The 23977-nt window shown below is 36.4% G+C and overlaps 1 protein-coding gene across 1 annotated transcript in view; it reads left to right on the top strand.

Annotated features, from left to right (window-relative positions):
• The window catches only part of SAMSN1 (SAM domain, SH3 domain and nuclear localization signals 1), a 162217-nt gene extending 159412 nt beyond the window's left edge, over positions 1–2805 (top strand). The window contains exon 15 of the mRNA XM_081301982.1: positions 1386–2805. Coding sequence (XP_081158108.1) covers positions 1386–1588 — 203 coding nt within the window. The 3' untranslated portion in view covers positions 1589–2805. The remainder of the gene's footprint in view (positions 1–1385) is intronic.
• The last annotated feature ends 21172 nt before the right edge of the window (positions 2806–23977 follow it).

Raw genomic sequence — 23977 nt, 5'->3', positions numbered from 1 at the left:
CTATAAACTAATGTTAGAAATGTATCTAGAACTTAGAAAATGCATCTGAAAATCAGGAAATGTATAATTAAAATAAAGGGTGGGTTTCCTAAAGCTAGATTAATTAGTTGCTTTATTATTATTTATAATTTAGTAATTTTTATTCTTATTATTTATCATTATTAGCTTTATTATTCAATTAGTCTATTGAAGAAAATAATCCAATTTATTTCTTTAAGATGTTGAAGTTCAGATTTACTTTTCTTCTCTCTTGAGTTGGATGAAGTGCAGTGGAATGAATAAAGCCTTTGACAGCAGAGTTCTTGTCCCAACCTTAGAGTGTATGGGCATGGTTCTTCCAGTGTGGGGCACTTTAAATTGCTAAATCTTAAAAGCCCCACGATTGGAAGGGGAAAGAGGAGGACATGCTAATGCAGCTAAGAGATGGTAGCCTGAGACCCATTTCTCCTCTGAACAACTCAGCTCGTGATGCAGGAAAAATGTTCATCTACTGGTATCAGGGAGGGCAATGACATTTGATATTGAAAAGAGGGAAAGCTGATACCAATGGACTCTGAAAGGACTACTTCTCTATAAGGTTGCTTAGATTGCGTAGAAATACATTTTGTTAGACTTCTAACATCAACTTTTTTTTTCTAAAAGGTAATGCCTAATGAATATTTTTTAAAAAATGGTTTAACGACTCAGAAGTATCAAATTATGATTCTTACTCAGACTACACAGACATGGAAGGCAAACTAAATATTTGTAAGACAGATTTGATGGAAATTTTGGTGTTTTACTCTCTAAAAGTATCCTGGTTACTGATGTCTACTTTTCTGATGAATACAGAAGGAAATTCTGGATACTTGAAGTTTTACTGGTCAAATCCAACTAATTGAAATGCTACAGTACACTGTTGCTAATAGTGATTTTTATTCATTAATCCACATAATCATGATTCTGGAATTGTTCACAGAGATCACTATTGACTTGGAGTGTTCATTTAAACTACAAATGACTTTTTCTAACGATACTTTAAGGGGTATTTGGACAAGGCATCAGTCACACTGGGGATACAATCTGCTTCCTCTGGCATCATATTACTAATGTAAAATGTGAGTCCATATTGATCTTTGCTTATGTAGCAGTTCCTATGGATTCCACGAAACTGAAAGTGAACAATGAAGGGCAAACTTTGTCTTCTAAGAAAACAATGGTTTGAATATTTGAGTGCAAATGTCTTTTTATCATAAACAAATATATATATTTTACTTGTAGAAGTTGACATTGCAATGAAGTCAAGTTTGGAACAGTTAAATAGGATAATGCTTTAAAGTAAATGATTACATGAATAAAACTTTCCTTGGCTTTGCCTGATTCCTGCCCTTTTTTTTCATTTATAGTTATTGAAGAACAAGAAAATGAATCTGTGCCCCTATCCTTAAGCCCAGACATTTCCTTAAATAAGTCACAGTTAGATGACTGCCCAAGGGACTCTGGTTGTTACATCTCATCAGGAAATTCAGATAATGGCAAAGAAGATCTAGAGTCTGAAAATCTGCCTGACATGGTACAGAAGATGACTATCACAGAGCCAAGTGACTGAACACACATTCTCAACTATGTATCTACAGATGCCATCCATTTTAATTCTTCTTGTGCTACATGATCACGTGGAGGAAAAAAGATGTTTGTAAATACAACCCAAAGTTAAAATGTTTTAATCTGAGGTTATTGTACATAAGAGTTCATAGTTCTAACTTTCCTAATTATTATATATTTGTGTACATTAATAAAAATGTATATTTATTTTAAATACTATTTGTTAATATTTCATTTGCCTGTTAGAGAAGGTACAATATAAGACTTTTCTGTGTGATATATGCTTTATTAGACTTTATTTTATAAGTGAAGAGGTTAAAAGTGAAAAAAAAAACTACTTTTTTTTACCTGTCAGTTTTGAATTTGTGCATAATAGTGAATAAATAGTTTTACAGGGTATTTCTGTTGAATCAATTTGTCCAAGCAGAATCTAAATTCATTGTTGCATTTATTAGAATGTGTGAGTTAATATTGGAGACATTTTATCCTGATACACAGTAGAATTTTAGTAATTATTTGTGTTGCTTTCTTCACTCTGTTATCTGGTATAAAAATATAGAGAACAATATGTTATCACTCTTGATTTAACAAGATTAATGTTAATAATTGTGAAGGTGTTTTCAAATGTTAATGTTTTTAATTTTTTATATTTCCTAATGTTAATAATAAAAAGAACTATATGCATGGTATATTTTCCAGGCAAGTGTTACTTACAGTGTTTTAACAGTAGATTTTAAAAGGAATTTCTGCCAAATGAGGTTGTATAAGCAGTCCTTACTTTTTGAAAACTATTAATGATTCCCAAAACAATTACTTCAGCCTAACCCCATCTCTTCAGCCCTAAGTCTATTATCCAGCTCTTGAATACCCATAGGAAACCTTAATTTGATATGGCCAAATGTTTTTTCTTCTCTAAATCTGTCTCTCCTTTTTTATTCCCAACCTCTCTTTATTGATATCAACATCCCACCAGCCATGAAAGCAAGAAATCACTGCTCTTCTTATCTCAAAAATATCTTTCTCATACAAATTCAATAAGTAAGCAGGCTCTATAGATCCTATCTCCAGAAATTCTTTCTTTACTATCCATTTTTATTGTCTTCATCTTGCTTTGAAATCTCATGTTTTCATATGTGGAATACTATAGTATTTTTCCATATGATTTACTGTCTTCTAGTCTATCTTCCATATACTCTAAAAAGATCTTTCTAACACCTAAATAAAATCATATACTTCCCTGCTCAAAAGTTTTTGATGGCCTTCATTCAGTTTTAATATAATACCCAAACACTGTTCCATGATGGATAAGGTGTTTCCCAATCACTGTTTACTTATCTTATGAGTTGTATCTCTATACTCATCGCTCAGTATACATGACAGCCATAACAATCAACTTCCAATTTTCTGAATTTACTCTGTCCTTTGTGGGAAGCCATCCTCGCATGTGATCTGAGTTACCTCCCTGGCTGGGTGAGAGGCGCTTAGACAACTGTGTCAGAGCCTTCCCCACCCTGTCCCAGGTAAGAGGGCTTGTCCGTGTGGACGTGTGCCTGGCCACTGACCCGAAGACCAATCACTGATCCTGACCTTGGGATGCTGCCTCCCTCGACCTTCATTGGATGGGATTTTCCCTTGAATTTTTTGTTCCCCAATAAAAGCTCACTCCACCGTCTCCGGAGCTGGGAATTAAAGGTAATGAGAGTATGTCTCTTTAATTTTAAAACTCACTAGTAAAATTTCTATGCTTTGAACCTTCTTATATGAAGCTCGCACTCTGGTCTCGCAGCAGAGTCCTTTATGGCTTTTCATATGCTATTTATTTTTACTGAGTGTCTCCTGCTATATTCTATATTCTCCCTCTGTTCTCCGTGTCAAACTATCATAAAATAGTCACTCTGTGAAGCCTTCCATGGCTCCCCTTCTCTGTGTTCTGATAACAATATTCAAGTTGTTGATTATAGAAATTCTCACTTACTTATCTATTTGTATGAGAATTGCCCTACTGTGGCCTCCTTGGGACAGAATTTGTCTTGCTTGATCTTTTTTAATTCCTAGAGCCTAAGAAAATATGCCAGCTAGTCTGCATTTAAGAAGTGTTTGCTAAAGTGCATTGAAGATGATAACTTCCCATACGAAAGACTTTATCTTTGTATTTATTTATTAACTTATTTATATAAATTAGATATATATGACAGCAGAATGCATTTTGATTCATTGGGCACAATTGCAGCACAACTTTTCATTTCCCTGGTTGTGCACGATGTAGTGTCACACCATGTGTGCAGTCATACATGTACCTAGGGCAATGATGTCCATCTCATTCCACCATCTTTCCTATCCCCATGCACACTCCCCACACCCCTCCCCTTTACCCAATCAAAATTCCTTATCAGAGAGAACATTTGGCTTTTGTTTTTTGGGGATTGGCTTACTTCACTTAGCATGATATTCTCCAACTCCATCCATTTACCTGCAAATGCCATGCAACTGTAGTAAATACATTCCAAAGTGATCTAAATGTTTTAAAGAAATGAGACATATTTGGGGCTGGGGATGTGGCTCAAGCGGTAGCGCGCTCGCCTGGCATGCGTGCGGCCCGGGTTCGATCCTCAGCACCACATACCAACAAAGATGTTGTGTCCGCGGAGAACTAAAAAATAAATATTAAAAATTCTCTCTCTCTCTCTCTCTCTCTCTCTCTCTCTCTCTCTCACTCTCTCTTTAAAAAAAAAAAAGAAATGAGACATATTAAAATAGGAAAAAAACAGGAAATAAGAAATGATTCCAAATGCTGGAAGGTAACATTACACTTTTAACCTCTGGTATCCTTTTCTAGATATATGAGATTTAATCCCATAGGCAGTGCCCAGATCAGGAAAAAAACATGTCCTATTCCTTCACAGCCAAAAATGAAATTTCAATTTCAAACCTATAAGATGCTATTTCCATCATGGTCCCACTCCTGCTATGGCTCCCACTCCCACCCAATTATTCTATGACATCCATGGACAGAGCACAGATATTGACCATACTTTTAAAAAGGTTTTTACTCAATATGTTGCCTCTATTTGGTCAATAGAGTATTACTTCTTTATGGAGATGTCCAGGAAATTGTAGGTTAGGAAATATCTAAGGAACTACTTGATAAGAAAACAGTAGAAATCTCCCATGAAGTATATTCAGACACTACTTCAATCTTTTAAAATTGAACCAGTTAATGGTTTAAGGAAATGAATTTTGAGTAATAGAACTGCAAGGTCTTAGGCAGTTTGATCAGAGGAAAGGAGACTGGATTGCTGTAAGGAAGAGAGATAGAAAGAAAGCAGAAAACCTTTAAGTTCAAGTAGCCAGGAAAGATAGGCCTCAGTTTCTGAGTATTACACTGCAAAGGACCTATGTGTAGTGAAAGCTTATACCACTTTAAGGGAGTGCTGCTACCTTTTCTTTACCTAGCAGATACAGGATCCATGAAGCTCTAGCCATAGTGTACTCATTACAATGGAAATGATATTAACAGAAGGAAAACAGGCTTTCTCTTGACCATGAAAAGCCCCACAAAGAGTAGTGGAAAGGTAAGAAATAGCTCACCAAGGGTTTGAAAGGGTTGAGGGACTTGAAGATTTTTCTGCTTCTGTCTGGAAGAGAGACATGAGGTTAAGCCTTTCAAAAGCAGATATGAAGGTGGTTAGAAGTTGACATTTTAATATTTATGATGACCTTACTGGCTTTTTGTTTCTACATTGAAACCTGGTGATACTTCCAGTCTCATACATTTATTTATTCATTCAATAATATTTAGAAATGGAACATACGCATTGCCCAAGATTATGTCAAGAAATATTCTTTAGACCAGATAATCTGCATTAGAATTTCACCAGATCCTCTCCTTTCCTACTGGATTTAGCTAAGTCTTTTAATATACATACAGCTCTAAAACCACTGTGAGAAGCAACAATTATCTGGTCCCAGAGATTTTATATATTTGCAAATTCAAATATGCTATGACAGCATAAATGGTTAGAGAAATTTTATTACAAATTAATGGATAAAACCCTTACACTATTTTTGATAAATACAAAATCCAGATAATTTAGTGTTTTTCCCTCTATCCTAGGGATAATACAAAAAAAGAATATATCTTCATCTTGAAGTATTTTTTATTAGAAGATATTTTTTAAAAAACAAAGTTGCCCACAAAGTAAGCTAAGAAATAAAATAACTTTAAAAACTTCTAAAATAAAAGGCAGCTAATGACTATTAGGTTTTAAACAGCATCCAATTCACTGAGGTTACAGTCAAGTGCCTTGCAACTTCCTGAGTGAGGCCAAATTGCTGACATTTCAAGTTGAGAAACTTCCGTTACAAGTTCTGAGACAAATAATATGATGAAATTTTAGATACTCCCTTACCCCACACACGCACACACATACTTCCATCACCCCTTCCACCACCAAAAAGAATTGTACAACTAATAAGCATGCAGATTTCAAGTACTCTTTCACAAAGCAGGAAGTCGTGCTTTATTATGTAAAGATTGAGAGAAAAATAAATAGAGACTAAATACAGATAAAACAAAAGCAGCTTGTAAATTTAACCAAGCTTTTGGGCTATGGAAATAAAATAGAGTAACATGCTACCTCCTATTTCACCCCTGAACTCCTCTGATCATACTCAGTCCTTACCTAAAGGCATACACTGGAGATCATGGAGTTGAAACATTTGCTTTGAGCACTGTCTGACTTTGGGCAGGTCATTTATCTTCTAATCCTAACCACTAGAACACCAGGGAGTGTTCATTTATCCTCAAAGGTTAGTTAGTCTTTTTGTTTGTGTTTTTGTTTTTGTTTTTTCTTAATCCACAAAATGGTATAGATGAAATAAAATAATGTATATAAAGTATTCAACACAATGCTTGTAGTGTGTGCATAAAAACCACTAAGATTTTCATACCCACAACTTCATTTTAATCTACTGATGTCTGAATATAAAATGGAAGTGGAATACACGCTGCCATGGTGCAGGCACAGGCTTGCAGTCATTTGAAATTCTTCAGACACAAATTGCCCCAGGGCTAGGACAACAGTGCTGGCCAGAAGCAGCAACAAGAGAAAAATCGACTGATTTAACAGAACTTCTCAGCTAAATGAATTTTCATCAATATGACAGAGTATTTCTTTGTTTACTCCTGACCAGTTAAGGCAGAGACTATACTTGTGTTTAGCTTTGATTCTTTACTCTTAAAAGAATAAACATTTTGGGGAAGAAAACATTTTTGAACAATGAATGATTGAATATATAAGTAAATACCTACATAAATGATTTTTTTTAAAAAAATTAATAGATTTGGGGTTTCTACTGCTGTTACTGTACCATGGGCTTTGGCTTCTTAAAAATTATGGAATCACGGATGACTGAGCTATAAGCAACAGAGAAACCCTTAGGAAGACACCCTAAATATAGATGTTTATATATTTACAAAGCTTATGTGCAGTTAGGCAGAGAATCTGCCATGGGAAATCAAAGTGTGAAAAGGAAGCTGAGAGGCTCTCAGGAACATATATGAGCTTTTCATTACTCTCCTTTCCTCTTTTATCAAGCCAGCTTCTCACATTTGAATTACCTATACTATCAGTGGGTTTTTGTGATACACATTATATACTAAGAGACCATCAGGGAAGAAACTAAAAAATGACTTTGGTGTATTCAGTGATCTCTTTTGACCTTCCTGAGTCCCTGTGGGCCTGGGTGCAGAGCACCATTCCCTCCTAGGGCAGGAGTGGAATCCTGATGCAAAAGGCTAACAGGATCGTTTCCTCCCTGAGTTCTTGGGCATTAGGCCAAAGGAATGGGCAGGAATCATTCCATTTGCCGAGTAAAATGGGGTGAAAAGCACTTCTGGCATACTTTGTCCATATAAATTATACTTGTTTGCAATTCATCAACTTCTTCTCTCCTTTATATCCGTATGTAATGTAAATGATCAGCTTTCTCTAAAGCTCCATAATGATGCACAACTCAAAAATGTGATAGAATCAGCTAAAAGAGAGCAGATGGAAGTTTTTTCCCTGATATGCATATTCATAAAAATACAGAACTCAACAAAAGGAGATACATAAGTACTTGTACCCGGGGGCTGCATGGACTTACGTACAGCAGTATCTTGGTTTTCTGCAACTATTTATTCTTGAAACCTTTACTCATTTATTCTCGCAGCAATCATTGAAAATGCTCTGGGGAAAAAGTCTATCTTTCTATATAAAAACAAATACATTTCCCTTTGAATTTTTATTGCACCTTTGAATCCATGATTCAAGAGAAAATAGTTAAATATTTTAGTAGAGAAATATAATTAGGAGGCAAGTAAAAAAGCAAAATCTTCAGTGTTCTTTTAGCAATATAAACCAGAGATATTTTAAAGCACACTATTAAACCCAAAAAGTAATATGGAGAGAATAACAAACTGTCTGAATATCTGATTACTCTAGAGCTAAGGTGGCCCATGTAAGTGTACTGAGGATGTTGCTAAAAATTTTAAGATGAAGAAAATAATCATAAAAGAAAATACAACATTAAGCTAAAAAAGAAAAGAAGAAGAAGAAACCACACCATTTAAAGGGTGGCTGTGAGTTTGGGGGCATAACCAAAGAAGTGATATTCAGAACAAAATCAAGTGTTTCCAATTCCCTATGTGTTTTAGTCAGCTCTGTGTCACTGTGACCAAAATAGTCAACAAGAATAACTTAGAGGAAAGTTTGTTTCTGTTTTTTGTTTTGTTTTGTTTCAGTTTCAGAGGTCTCAGTCCATCTGACTCTATTGCTTTGGGTCCAAGAAGAGGCAGCGCATCATGGGCAACAGGTCAGTGGAGGAAAGCTACTCAGCTCATGGCAGTGTTGAGAGAGAGAGAGAGAGAGAGAGAGAGAGAGAGAGAGAGAGAGAGAGAGAGAGAGAGAGAATTTGTTCTCTCATCATCTCAGAAAAGATGCACCCTTCCAGGGCACACCTCAGTGACCTACCTCCTCTAGCCATGCCCCCACCTGCCCACAGTGACCACATAATCAGTCCATTCAAACTAGGATGGACTGATTAGGTTTCAGCTCTTATAATCTAACTATTTTACCTCAAAATATTTCTGCATCAATAAGAATTTTGGGGGTACCTCATATTCAAACCATAACACTGCGTATCTTCAATCCATTCTCTACTTGTGAAACCATGGTGTTCACTCAGAGACATTAATCTGTATGGACCCCATCCTGGATCTGTGTCTTTGGGGTTCTGATTAGCTCAGAGAATGGGCAAACCCATTAGGGAACTGAGGGGCAAGAGGGTAGCTAGGTCAGTGTAGTTTATCTTGTGCTGGCTATTTCCCTTAATCAAAGATCATTAGACCTCTCAAGGTGACATTTTACATGTGTGTCTTCCCTTTGGATTCTGAAAATGTCTCCTTTCCATCATCTCTTAAGGCTTAGACTTAGTAACAGTTCTGGGTGCTGTTAGTTCCCACTTCTTGTTAGCCTATGTTGGTTCCCTAATTCTCCACTCTGCTCATACCTTTGTAATTAGTCCCTTTATAAATAAGCCCTCCTTGAATTATCCTAATTTGATTGTGCCATCTGTTTCCTCTAGGGAATTGGACTTAGACACTGATCTACCATCCCTCATGACTTCCAGTTACTTAGGTCATGTTCCTGAGTATAATACACAGTACTCTTTGACTCCAATATAACTATATTTACATATTCTGGGGTCATTTCTTTCTGTTTCACTACTTGTCTCCATCCCTGCTAACAATCAAGTAGCTTCAGGAACAAAAAGGAAAAGTTAAAACATTTCCACTAATACCACCACAATTCATTTTTCATACCCTTTCAATTTGTTATCCATCCATTTCATGGGGTCATCCCATATATTTTTTTTTTCCAAGAAGCTATAAATTTCAGAATATGGGGTGACTGGAAGCCTATCAATAGGTGTTTTCACGTTGTAGTTCATGCCAATCTAACTTCAAAGGAGACCTGTTCATTTCCTAACAACTATATCCATAGTCATTTTTTCCATGATATATAGGGCCATTTCTATTCGAAAAAACACACAACTAGCAACATTAAGATTCTTCCACCAGCTACTTAATAAAATAGCATGAAGAAAGTACACATTTTAGTTGCTTACCACCTAATCAGAAATATCTAGCATTTTAGCATTTTGAGGTATATAAGTCTGATCACACATTGATATTGGAATTATTCTAGCAACCCTTCCCTTCTCAAATTCTTTAATTCTAAATTATATTTCATCTACAGTATGACTAACATGAGTCTGTCACATGCAAAGCCTTAGGCCCCTTATTCTCAAAAGAGGTTATTGTAAAATATGAATGCCCAGATAATTTACATGATTAATGAAAATATGTTTTAGAATATTAAACATTTAAGATGTTAGCATTTAGTAGGCTTTCTGACAGAAGTTAAAAGACTATTAGAATGACTGATGAATTGCCACAGTACATTAGCCTTCAGAACAGGGAAAGAGCTAGAGGACATTTATGTAACATCTTAGCATTCTTGTTTTCCCTCCCTGTCCTCCACCCCCAACTAAACTGTCCTTTTATGACCTTGGCCCAGGTGAAAATGGCTAAATCTAGACTTTGCAAAGTTTTGAGGAACGTGTATATTCTATGAAAAGCTTTGACTTAAGGACAAAAAAAAAAAAGCAATTCTATTAGCCAGGTCTTTGTACCCAATATCTGCAACATAGTTGGAGATTAATAAAAATGAGTCAAAAAAAGAGACTTTTTTTCATAATTAGGATGGTCTTACCTTAGCAATGAGAAATGAAATAAAATAGAATATTCCTCCTGGGTCAGTTTAGATTATTCTTTCCATTTGGTAGAAATTATATTTCAAAATGAAACTCTAGCTACTAAAATTTTTCTAGAGCCTTTTGTCTTTGATTGCTGCAGAGCTTATCAGGACCTATTTGTCATTTATTTCCTCCTCTTGTTATACTTCAAAATAAAATATACCAGAAAAAAAATTGTCAGGAAAGAGTTTATATCCCCTCTGAGCAAATAGGAAAATACCATTGAAAAGGTAGGGCCAAAAGAAATAGCAAATAGGAAATAGCAAAACAGCAATAAGCTGTTTAATGGCCTTGCTTTGGGGGAGATAATAAACATGTGAAAAATTATCATGAAGCTATGATCTCCCTCTCTGAGCCCTACTTGCTAAAGCCTGCTTCTTCAGGGAATATCTTCTTTTTGTTTTGTTTTGTTTTGTTTTGTTTTGTTTTTTTTGTGTGTGTCATTTTTTTAATTTTTATTTTTAAATTTATTCTAACTAATTGCATATGATAGTAGAATACATTTTGACACATTGTACACAAATAGAGCACAACTTCATTTCTCTGGCTGTACATGGTGCAGAGTCTCACCAGTCATGTAATCATATGTGTGTTTAGGGTTATAATGTCCATCTCATTCCACCATCCTTCTGACCCTTAACCGGTTCCCTCCCCTCACTCTCCTCTGCCCAATACAAAGTTTTTCTATTCTTCCCTACCCCCAAATCTCATTATGGATCAGCATCCACTTACAAGAGAAAACATTCAGCCTTTGTTTTTTGGGGATTGGCTTTTTCGCTTAGCATGATATTCTCCAACTCCACCCATTTACCCCAAAATGCCATAATTTCATTCTTCTTTAAGGCTTAGTAATATTCTTTTTGTATATATATATAGCACATTTTATTTATGCATTAATCTATTGAAAGGCATTTGTGTTGGTTCCATAGTTTAGCTATTGTAAATCGAGCTGTTATAAACATTGAAGTGGCTGTGTCACTATAGTGAGCTAATTTTAAGTCATTTGTGTATAAACCTAAGAGTGGGATGGTTGTATCAAATGGTGGTTCCATTCCAAGTTTTCTGAGGGATCTCCATATTGCTTTCCAGAGAGGTTGCACCACTTTGCAGTCCCACCAGCAATGCATGAGTGTACCTTTTTCCCACATCCTTGTCAACACTCATTACTGATTGTATTCTTGATAATTGCCATTCTGACTGGAGTGAAATGGAATCTCAGTGTAGTTTTGATTTGCATTTCTCTAACTGCTGGAGATGTTGAACATTTTATCATACGTTTGTTGATCAATTGTATTTCTTCTGTGAAGTATACAGTTCCTTAGCCCATTTATTGATTAGGTTATTTTTTTGTGGGGGTTAGTGTTAAGTTTTTTTGGGTTCTTTATATAACCTGGAGATTAGTGCTCTGAGGTGCATGTGGTAAAGATTTTCTCCCATTGGGTAGGCTCTCTCTTCATATTATTGACTGTTTCCTTTGCTGAGAAGAAGCTTTTTAGTTTGAATCCATCCCATTTATTGATTCTTGATTTCACTTCTTGTGCTTTAGGAGTCTTATTAAAGAAGTCAGGGCCTAAGCTGACATGATAAAAATTTGGGCCTACTTTTTCTTCTATTAGGTGCGGGGTCTCTGTTTTAGTGCATAAGTCTTCAATGCTTTGAGTTGATTTTTCTGCAGGGTGAGAGATAGAACTTTAGTTTCATTTTGCTACCTATGGATTTCCAATTTTCCCAGCCCAATTTGTTGAAGAAGGTATCTTTTCTCCAATGTATGTTTTTGGTGCCTTTGTCTAGTATAAAATAGCCATATTTATGTGGGTCTGTCTCCATGTCTGCACATGGAAGGAAAAGTGATTTTTAAAGTCATGGCATTTATTTCTTCAATTCTTCACCAAATATTTATTGAGTGTGTTTTAGGCGCCTGATAGCTCTACTAGGCTCTGAAAATAGGAAGACGTATCACCTGTTCTCAAGAAGCCGAGTCCAATGTGTCCCTTTGGCATATGTAAAAATAGATAAATTCTCTGAAATGCAATAAACTGCAGTCATAATATAGGCAAGTTGTGCAGAAGCACATTTAGAAACAAATTATTTCAAAGCTGAATAATTCTGGTTATTCAAGACTTTAGGCTACTTTGCTTACCAGTCTCAGCAATCGGGTCTGCCTGTATGAGCTTGAGAAGAACTAAATTGTGTCTGTACATTTGTAGTAGGAGACAAATATAACACATTCCATTGGAAAAGTTTCTGATTTCTCATTCTTGTGGCAACATATTTGAGACAGTTACAGAGAAAATCAAATTCAAGGTTATAGTAGATAAGATTGAATAACTTCAAATTCTGGATAACAGAATAAGCAAATTATAATGGTTTATCTCATAGTTTCTAAAGCAACTACTTGTATAATAAAGATTGCTTAATTAAAATCTATCCAACTGAAACGCCCATTTATCTGAAACAAATGTTTGTGCTACTGACATCAACCGACTCTTCACATGAGTAGCTAACAATAAACAATGGAATGATGCCCAGTGAATATCAATTAAAATAAATTGCTTCTATTAAACTTTGCCCTTAAGAATATATATTTTTGTATGGGTATATGTTCACATATACACATGGGGAAGGGCATACAGAAGCATGTGTGCTTTTTTCTTGTAAATTATTTTCTTCAAAATCTCTTTTAGTATCAATTGCATCTTAGAGATTTTATTTTCATTTTTATACTTGAAGCCCCAGTTTTAGTCATTGGTGAAGCATGAGATTCAGGGAGGACCAGTTATGTAAGGGAGATGGTCAGAGTGTTTGAAATAATAGACCATTGTAAAATAAAAATGTGAGACCTCTTATTCAAAATTATTAAAAATTTTAAGACAGCAATAACAGAACATTAAGCCAAATGTAGGTCTTTGTAAGAGCTCAGCCCTGTGTAACAACACAGGTTATATGCCCATAAAACTGGCCCTGGTTCCAGGCATTCCTCATCCAAAATCCTCATTTGGATTTTCCTAAGGATCACACTGTAGATATATGAAAATGAAAATAACCTAACTAAAAGTATATGTTCTTTGCACAGGCCTATATTCACAGTAAAGACATTCTTTGGTACCCATTAAAATTCTATTATGATCAAAGTTTTTCATGCTTGCTTGATTTTGCTTTTCCTCTTCTAGTAGATCTCACTCACCTAACTTATGAGGCAGAGAAAATGCTTTGTGTTCACCAAGCTGTGTTTATTAGCCTCCGGGTCATACTCCAGCGTTCTTGCCTTTAGTTGGGTACATGGGACCAATTCTAGCCAAAGGTAGTGCCTGGCTGATAAGATGGGCTTTGAGATCTTTGTTCTTCCCTCACTAGGTCTTCTTACTTTTCTTTGGGCTCCTCCCATTGCTTCATCTACACAGAGAATCAAGGAACTCTGAAACATGGAGCCCACTAAGGGAAGAATCTGAATCTCTGGGTCATTTTTGGAGTTGGGTCATTTAGAAATGCTGCTTGAGCTGCGTTATAGTGACATATGAAATTAAACTGTATTGTGTTAAGGTACTTACATTACACAAATACTCTACCATCAGAGAGCATGATAATATGAGGCAGGGGGAGGGGGAGAGGGCCCCAAGAGCATCAAGCTTGTTGAACAATGCAAATGCACATAAGCTTTAGGCTACCTTTTGAGAAACCACTGAAGTAACCTTTTCAGTGTACCATAAAAACATTGTGATTATCCAGTGTCTATGGTGTTATCTTGTGGGGATGTTTACATTCTCATAATAGCATGCATTCATAATTTTTTAAAAGTCTGTATTTCTTTCCTATGTATTCTAGAGGATTCTGGAATATTGTGAAGAATTCAAAATCCACAAAAAATATCAGAAATACAATAGCAAAAAATGATACATTCACCAATAGCAAAAATGATATATTTCTAAGTATTCCTTCAAATCTCACAAAACATCACTTGCCTAATTGCAGGACTTGCAGACTTCAAAAAAATTCAAGTTGCCTAAAGAAGTATTTTTCAGAAACCCTGAAATCTGGGCTGACTTTAAGGAATCTGGGAATACTGATCTTCCGAATCTCAGGGCCCAGTATTATTAGGAGGGACAAGGGGAGATGGCCAGAGTGCTTAGAATAATGGCAAGTGTTCTTTTCCTTTTGGCTGCAGAATGTCAGCATTTATGGGAAAAAGTCGATCAAGTACTTACTGGATCTGCTTAATCAAGCATAATTGTCACCATGTGACTGGCAGTTATTGGAAGCTCCTATGTGAGACAGTGCCAGAACCAGTATGCAAAGAACTATCTACAGTATACATAGCAAAAGGAAAAATAACTTTTCCCTTCAGCAGAGGAATTCAGCACGATACAAGGAAAGACCATGAATTTTGGAATATGGGACATCTGGGAACAGACTGCAGTTCTACACTCATTTGCTCCAAGTTCTTAAGCATCCATGATGCAGTTTATTCAAATGTTAATACCTACATTGCAGAGTTGTTAGGAAGCTTAAATGAGAAAGGCAACTAACATGATTTCTGCAAGATTTTACTTCTGCCAAGTTCAGTCTTTGTGTTAGCAATATTATTATTAATGATAGTACCATTAAGAATTAAGAAAGAAGAAGCACTTCCATCAGGCACTTTTGAATTTATACCATAAAGAGCCCTCCGAAGTATTCTTCTTGCCCTCCCTAAAAGTTAGAAATTCTTTTGCCAAGGCTTCAGCACACAGTGTCAGGCTTTTGTCATCATCCATCTCCCTACACAGCCAGAAACATACTCAAAACTCCAAACCAAGCTTCCATTGTCCAGACACTCATAAGTTGTAGAAAATACTAATTCATTGAATATTTATGAAATATTGAGCAATCAGATTCACACCAAGGGAGTATAATGAGAGAGATTACTTCCTCATCTTGAATTTTTAAAAGTACTCTTGGGATCCTGATTTATATAGATTTTTCTAGAATCTCCTTTTCATACTCCATATCTTTAGAAATGTTTTATCTATTATGCTTTACAAAGTCCAAGATAGTTTTCCTCTGAACAAAACTCCAAAATTCTTTAAACCTGTGTGAAGGATATGAATTTGAAGAACATTCGTAAGTGCATTTCTCAGATCTGATCAGATGTCATATAATTTATTATTAATAAAAGACCCATTATCTTTTTTCAGGAATTTCAAACTGCTTCATATTTTAATGCAGTTATCTAATAAATTCGTTATTTTAGATGTACACAGGCATTTTAAATCTTGAAATATTATATATCTCTATAAGATACCAGACTAAACTTTATGGCAATACTTTAAAAAAGCAAAATATACCTTTTGACACAAAGAATACAGATTTAAATTTATTAATAATGTGAGCTTTCAATGGGCAATGCATTTATTGTCATACCTGTATGATTCTAGGAAATATTAATTGAGCACTGTCTTGATACATAAAAATCTAGTAGATACTTGCAATAAAGAAACATGATCCATGTTCTTTTCTTTGAACAAGTCTGCATTCTAGCTGGAGAGGCAGAACAAAAATATCAAAGAATGCATTAGCAAAACAATCTTCTAACAAAAGATGCATCATCATGCCAAACCAGTACAACAGAGGAATAGCTGTAGAGTTCAGAGAAGACAGACCTAACCACAGTGAGAATGAGATTTTTGTATTCTAAGTGAGATATCCCTATTTTCAATGTGTAAAGGTTTTTGTTTGTCTCTCCTTTTGTATTGTATTTTTTGAGAGAGAAAAATACTTATATACTTGGTATACAATTGTATACTGGGTAAGCTACTTGTGAAGCCAAAACTGCTTAGGTGTACACAATATGATTTATGAGACATAATGTCAGTTAAAAACAAATTTACACTAATTACCCCACAGTGAATTTCAGTTTGCTACATTAGACTAAGTGATTCATTTATACTTTCTTTCTCATTGATTTTGTGGAGAATTGTTTACATTTCAGTGATTAAAAGAAAACCTTTAACCTATATAGCTTTTCCATAAGCTTTATTTTTTATTAAAAAAATCATGGTGTATAACATATTAATTGATTAGGTGCGGAGCCAGTGTTTGGTTATAGGCCAGGCATAAGAGAAATTTGGGGACCAAAAATATGGTTCCATGCTTACAAGGATTTATTACCTAGCTGGGAAGTTAGTACTCTATTTGTGGGTATACATTAAAGGATACATGAGCCTGTTAGACATGGGCATGCCACAGTTTTATAATATTCCCTGAAACAACAGCAACAACAACAAAAAGTCATTTCCATTTAACCCTGAGTCTATGAATCTTGGAACGGTGTAGAAATGTCTTCTTTGGACCTCAAATATTCAAAATTTTCATTATTTATAATAATGCCAGATACATAGTATAGAAATTCTCAGAGAACATGTTTTTGAATATTAATCACTAGAGTATCACAAATAATTATTTTTATAAAATTGTATACTAAGTACTAGTTGGATCATAAAGTTAATACATTGAAAACTAGAACATCTCAACTTAGAAAGCAAAAGATTAAGAGAAGTCACTCCCAGCTTCATTAACTACAGAAGTTAAAGCTGGAAGTAGACTAGAGATATGACAATGCCTCTATATTTTAGGAGAGATTCAAGGTCTAGAGGAATGAAAAGAATGGGATAGGGAGGAAGAGCATGAGAAGAAGACTACCACTAAATAGGGAAGAGAGGGAAAAAGAGGGAGAAGGGGATTTGCCCAGAAGATGGAAGGAGACCCTCATCGTTATACAGAATACATGTATGATGTTGTGATGAGAGAAGTCTGTTTCTGTTCTATCCTTTAAATAAAACTTTTTCTCTAAAAAATAAAAAAAGATTTATCCATGGACACAACTATTCATGAGTGAGAGGAATTCAGATTTGCACTGAGATCTGGAATTAAGCTCAGGCTGCTGCATATCATTCTATTTCACTATAGGTGAAACACAGGAATTAGGCAAAGTGAGGTCTTTAACAAAATGTTCCTGACTGAAGTTAGCTCTCATGAAGAAAAAACAACTTCTCTACATACAGTTCCAAGGTAAGAAGAAAACAGAATCACAGTAGTCTACAGAAAAGAAAAAAATACACACACATACACATACAAAGAAAAAAAAACCTCTTGCAATATAATGTTTGTGTTATGGTTTGATTATTGAATGTCACCCAATGAGCTCATGTGTTAAAAGCATGATCCCAAATGCAGCAAGATTCAGAGGTGGGATTTTGGGCAAAGATTAGGTCTCTGGCTGCATCATTGGGTTGATCCATTTGTTGAATTAATCCATTGATAGCTAAATGGACTAGTAGGTGGTAATTGTAGGCAGGTAGGGTATAGCTGGAGAAAGTTGATCACTTGAGGTGTGGGATTGGTTTATATATGTCTAGGGCTCCCCCACCCCATCCTACTGGCTGCCATATACTGAGCAGATTTTCTCCACCACATCCTTCCACTCTGATGTTTTGCCTTATCTGAGGATCAGAGCATCCGAGTTGGTTGACCAGAGACTGAGACCTTTGAAACCATGAGCCAAAATAAACTTTTTCTCTTCAAAATATTTCTTGTCAGATATTTTTGTCACTGTTATGAAAAACAAAATGTTTTTTTTGTTTTAATATCACAACAGTTGTGAATGTTATATTACAGAATAAGAGAAAAATCTTTCTCACAGCCTCATGTAAAATATGGGATTTATGCCAGCCAACTTAAAGAAAAATCAGACCTCCTGTAGGGAGTCTTGGACACCATCAGAACCTGTGGAAACAACATTTTTATTAGGAAAGTGAAAATGAATTGTATTTATTGGCAAAAGATGATGCTGTGGTTTTTCTCAATCAAGAACAATTGGTTGAAAAGAAGTAAAACACCAAGACAAAAATTCCTTTCACATGATGTATTTTGACTAGATTTCTGGACCCTCAAATATTATAAGATCCATACTTTCCCCAGGACTCATCATTGCCTGATGATAATTACAAAGGTATGGTAATAGAGGGCCTTAAATCAAACATGCACGGTAGATCTGCTGTCACTGCAAGAACTATCTCATTGCAAGCTGGCAGGGAAGGATATGCTTGCCTTTCAACTGGCAGAGAAGTCTTCTTGGCTGGAATAGTTACTAACTCTGCCTTAAATCTTCCTGAGTTACGCCCTGTTAGAGTAATTTGGTTAATGGAAAATGTCTGTCTTTGAAGAACTCTTTTTGGAGTGTTAGTATCATTTTCAGGTGGCTAAGGAAGATCTTCAGGGCTGCAGTGCTTCTTGGCTGCCTGAAAAGCCCCCACTGACCAACAATACCATCTAAAGTGTCCATCTAGACAAGGGGCCATCCAGTGGTATGCCAGCCACCCTCTCTTGCCAAATAGTATACATGAGCAAAGTGTTTTTGAGAGAATGAGAAATCTCCAGTAAAGCAGACAACATTTATGGCAGATTCCCAGCTCAGAGTGGGCAGATTTTTATCTCAAGAACTGTGGAATTGAAGCATCCCTAAAGGATAATTGATCAATCATTTTTAATTTTAAAAATAAATTCATGTGACAAGCCACGTGAGGGGAATATGTAGTGGATAAGAAAAGAATCAAAGTAGAAATTCTCTCACTATTCAGACTCAAATACCAATTGGAACACCATGTGTTCAAATTTAATAAAATTTATTTATTTAAAAATAAAATTTATAATAAAATCACAATGAATGTGTTATGGTTTGGATATGTACCCAAAAGCTCCCATATTAATTCAGGAGTGTTCAGAGGTGAAATGATTGAGTTGTGAGAAGCATAAACTAATCAATCTATTCTAGTTTGAATAGACCCACTGGATAGTAGCTATATGTAAGTGGGGCATGACTGGAGGAGGTGGGTCACTAGGATTTTGCCCTAGAAGGGTTCATCTTCACTGAGGCCCATTCTTCCTCCTTCCTCTGCTTTCTGGCTGCCATGTGGTGAGCAGCTTCCCTGTGCCATGACCTTCTGCCATGATATTCTGCCTTACCTTTAGCCCAAGCAATGGAGTCAGCCAAGTATGGACCAAACCTCTGAAATCATAAGCCAAAATAACTTTCCCTCCTCTGGGTTGCTCTTGTAACATATTTTGTTAACAGTCACAAAAAGTTGACTAAAGAATTTAATATTGTTTCTCAGTATTTGTTATGACTTGGATATGTGATATTCCCCAAAAGCTCATGTGTTAGACAATGTATGGTTGAGAGGTGAAATTATTGGGTTATGAAAGCCTTAACATAATCAGTGAATCAGTTCCTGTTTAGGGATGAACAGAGTGGTAGCATAAGGCAGGAAGGGTGTGACCAGAAGAGGTTGGTCATTGGGATCATGCCTTTAGGTATATATTTTGTCTGGAGAGTGGGTAGCACTTTCTGCTTCCTGTTGTGATGTCTTGAGCCACTTTCCTTCACCACTCTTCCACCATGATGCTCAGACTCACTTTGAGACTTGAGGAATAGAGTCAGGCATCTATGGGCTGAGATCTCTGAAACCATGAGCCCCCAAATAAACTTTTTCTCTTCTAATCATTCTTGTTAAGTCTTACGGTTGCAGCAGCAAAAAAAAAGCTAGCTAAGCCAGCTGTGGTGGTGCAAGCCTGTAAAAAACTGCCCACTTTGAGCTGGGAATCTGCCATCTATGTTGTCTGCTTTACTGAAGATTTCTCATTCTCTCAAAAACACTTTATTCATGTATACTACAGCTCAGGAGGCTGAGACAGGAGGATCACAAGTTTAAAGCCAGCCTCAGCAAAAACAAGGCACTAAACAACTCAGTGAGACCCTGTCTCTAAATACAACACAAAAAATAGGAGTGGGGATGTGGCACAGTGGTTGAGTACCCCCGAGTTCAATCCCCTGTAGCCGCCACCCCCCAAAAAGCCAGCTAAAACGGTATTTTGAAATTCTTATTCATCTTATTTTAAATCACAAAATTATATTTCCTTAACCTTTAAAGTTCTAATCTACTAGTATAAAAAGGGACAGTCTTTAATTTTATCCTGAAATAGAGGTTAAATTACTGTGTCTACACAAACAAACTTCTACCAAAATACATCAGTCAATTAATAAAACAAGCTGATAGCATTGGAGGGAATAAAAAAAAAATCAATCTCCTAGAAGTGACTTCTTTTTGTTTTGTTCTTCCTGTTCTAGCTCAATCCAACCTTAATTGGCCTCCAGTTCCTGCTTTCCTCTTGTCTCTGAGTCCCTCATCTAATCCTGGTCTCATTATGCTTTGTTGGCTTTATCAATTCTCCTGTATCCAATGATTCACTTCTGTTTTATCTCTACTTCTTCCCTGAACACTACATGTCTTCAAGTTTGCCCTTCACCCTTGTGCAGCTTACTACTTCATGATATCCTCAAGCACCCCAAACTGACAATTACAAATACTCATAAATAATTAGAAAATTTCAGTTGTAATAATTAGTACAGGAGTTCCCCAAATATAAACCTAGTCTCTAGGACCTGGTATTATGCCAGATACATGTCTTTTCAAAGTCCATTTTTAAGAATCTAAAATATATACTGATGGGCATTCTCTATTATACATGATGGGATAAGCCCATCTATTTCTAAGTACTCCCCAGTTTGGGAAAGCTATTAGCTGAAACTTATTTGTAAGTAAATTTCTTTGTAATAATTCTAAATATTTTTTTCTAATTGAAACTAGCATATACAAAACGGTTTAAATCCCAGACCAACTTCAAATATATATCTAGCTCACAAAGTACCATTCATAAACAAGATGAATTCTTCCGAGGTATGCCCCCAGTGACCCACCTTCTCTAGTCATGACCCACCTGTTTACAGTTACCACCCAGTTAGTCAATACAAACTAGGATGAACAGATTAGGTTATAGCTCTCATAATCCAATCATTTCACTATTGAACATTCCTGTATTAACACAGAAATTTACAAGATACCTCATATCCAAAGCACAACATTCTACCCCTGGCCCCCAGAAACTCATATCCATCTCATAATGCAAACTGCATTTAGTTTATGTTCAAGGATCTCTATATCCTTAACAGTTTCAACATTACCTAAAAGTCCAAGTCCAAAGTCTCCTCTGAGTATCAAGGCAAACTCTTGGCTGTGAGCCCTTGTAAAGATCAAAAGCAAGTTACATATATACAATATACAGTGGAACAGAATAAACATTTCTGTTAGAAAAGGCAGGAATATGGGCTATTTTAGTTAGCTTTTCATTGCTGGGACAGAAATATCTAACAAGAGCAACTTAGAGGATGCACAGTTGATTTGGGATTAAGAGTTTCAGAAGTCTCAGTCCATAGATGGCTGACTCGATTGCTCTAAGACCAAGAAAAGGTAGCATACCATGGGGCAAGGGGCCAGTGGAGGGAAGTTGCTCATGGTATGGTCAGGAAGCAGAAGAGGGTGGATAAAGGCTGCAGGAAGAAAATTCCTTCTAGGAACACCTCCAATGACCCACCTTCCCCAGCCACACCCTACCTGCCTACAATTATCACCCAGTCAGTCCATTAAATTTGAGGAGGGCTGAGTATGGTCATGCACACCTATAATTCCAGCCACTTGGGAGGCTGAGGTAGGAGGATATAGCAAGTTCAAAGCCAGCCTCAGTAACAACTTAGCAATACCCTAAGCAACTCAGCAAGACCCTATCTCTAATAAAATATTTTTAAAAGGGCTGGGGATGTGGCACAGTTGATAAAATCCCCTGGGTTCAATCCCTTGTAACTCCCCACCCCCAAAAAAACTGATTAGGTTATCCCTCACAAAATCTAATCATTTTACTTCTGAATATTCCTGCATTAACAGGAGCTTTTGTCAGTGGGGTAGGTGAGTGGGGGACACCTCATATCCAAACCATAGCAAGGGCATAGAAAGAAGGGATGGGACAAAAACAAGACTAAAACCTAGTCAAATAGGTCCCATAAATGTGTGTGGAAGGATATGCTCACCAAAGGGCTGGAGCAGACCCATCCCATAGGCCTTGCTGACTCTCGACACATGGCCTCTGTTTTTACCCAGGCTCTCTCCATAGTGGGCAGTTTTTCTCAGCAGACAGTCCATATAACTGGCATCTCTTAATGTAGTCTCCATTTTAAATTAACTTTGCCTTCACAGCTTCAGGAGCAGCCCATAGAGATACTGACCCTGCTACATTTTGCCTGGCTTCTCAGAATTTCCTTTGAAATATCAATGGAAGCCTCCATGACCCCTTGACTCTAGCATCCTGGAATCTTGCAGAACTAGCACCATGTAGATAACTCCAAGGCCTGTCTCCAGCTCATATTATAGGTAAGACTCCTGAAACCATGGCTGCAGTGGCTTCTGTGTTGCCTGCTGATAGAAGTACCTTGAAACAACTTCCTAGGTTCCCCTATGTGAGCAGGGTGTCCCTCTGATATTTTCTCAAAGAAATTTTTCGTTCTACATCCTTGAGCCTGAGAAGAGTGTGGTCTTGCACACACCCATCACCTTTAAAGTCAGCCCCATACAAAATCTCAGGACATGGGGAAAATACAGACAAGGTCTTTGTTAGAATATATAATGAATAGGCTCTACCCAATTCCAATAAGGTCTTCATTTCCTTCTGAAACCTCATGAGTCCAGTCTGCATTCCTATCTGCATTCTGGTCTTCTGAGCTCACACCAGAGTCACCCATTAAAACTGTGCTTACAAAATTCTAAGGCTTCTCCAAACTGTATCTCCAAATTTCTGAAAACTACTCATGTAATCTATTTCCAAAGGCTTTTGAAACACACGGTCAGGTTAGTCACACAAGTGACCCCACTCTCAGTGTCAGTTTTTGTGTTACTCACCTTGTACTCACCATAACCAAAATAACTGAACAGAAACAACTTAGAAAGGGTAGAGTTTATTTTGGTTAATTGTTTCAGATATTTAGTCCAAGGTAGGCCAACTCCATTGTTCTGGACCCAAAGTGAGACAGCACATCATGGCAGAATGGCATGGTGGTAAAGTACTTCTTTACTCATGGCAGCCAGAAAGCTGAGACTGGGAAAGAAGGGGACATAGGAAAGAAGAACACTTCCAGGGCATGTTCCCAATGAACCACCTCTTCCAACCACAATCCACCTGCTTACTGTTACCACTCAGTCCATTCAAACAAGGTTGGATTAAGTTAAAGCACTCACATCATTGCTCTTTGAAACATTCCTGCATTAACACAGATGTTTTAGGGGACACCTTATTCAAACCATAACACCTGGGAAATAACTAACCCACACAAAAATCTTGAATGATTGGTATGAAGAAAGTGAGGCTGACAGAACTTATAGTGAATACAGCTAGTAGCAGTGGAGTGATGGATCTGAGGTTTAATCTAAGTTTCTTAAACTTTATGCATGTTCCCCATCAGTGCCACTCATAGATCTACAGTTATTTTTTGTCACAAAATTTCATTGAGAATCTCTTTAGAACCACAATTTTATAAGTCTTGTATCATATTAATTTCCTGTATAATTGGGAAAAGTTCACCTTCATCATCTCCAAATCCAAGCCATCAATGATTGCC

Source organism: Spermophilus citellus (genome assembly GCF_964194105.1).
Source record: "Spermophilus citellus genome assembly, chromosome: 7".
In the NCBI taxonomy this organism is placed as follows: domain Eukaryota; kingdom Metazoa; phylum Chordata; class Mammalia; order Rodentia; family Sciuridae; genus Spermophilus; species Spermophilus citellus.
Note: the sequence above shows the minus strand (reverse complement) of the source record. Positions and strands in the feature narration are given on the sequence as shown.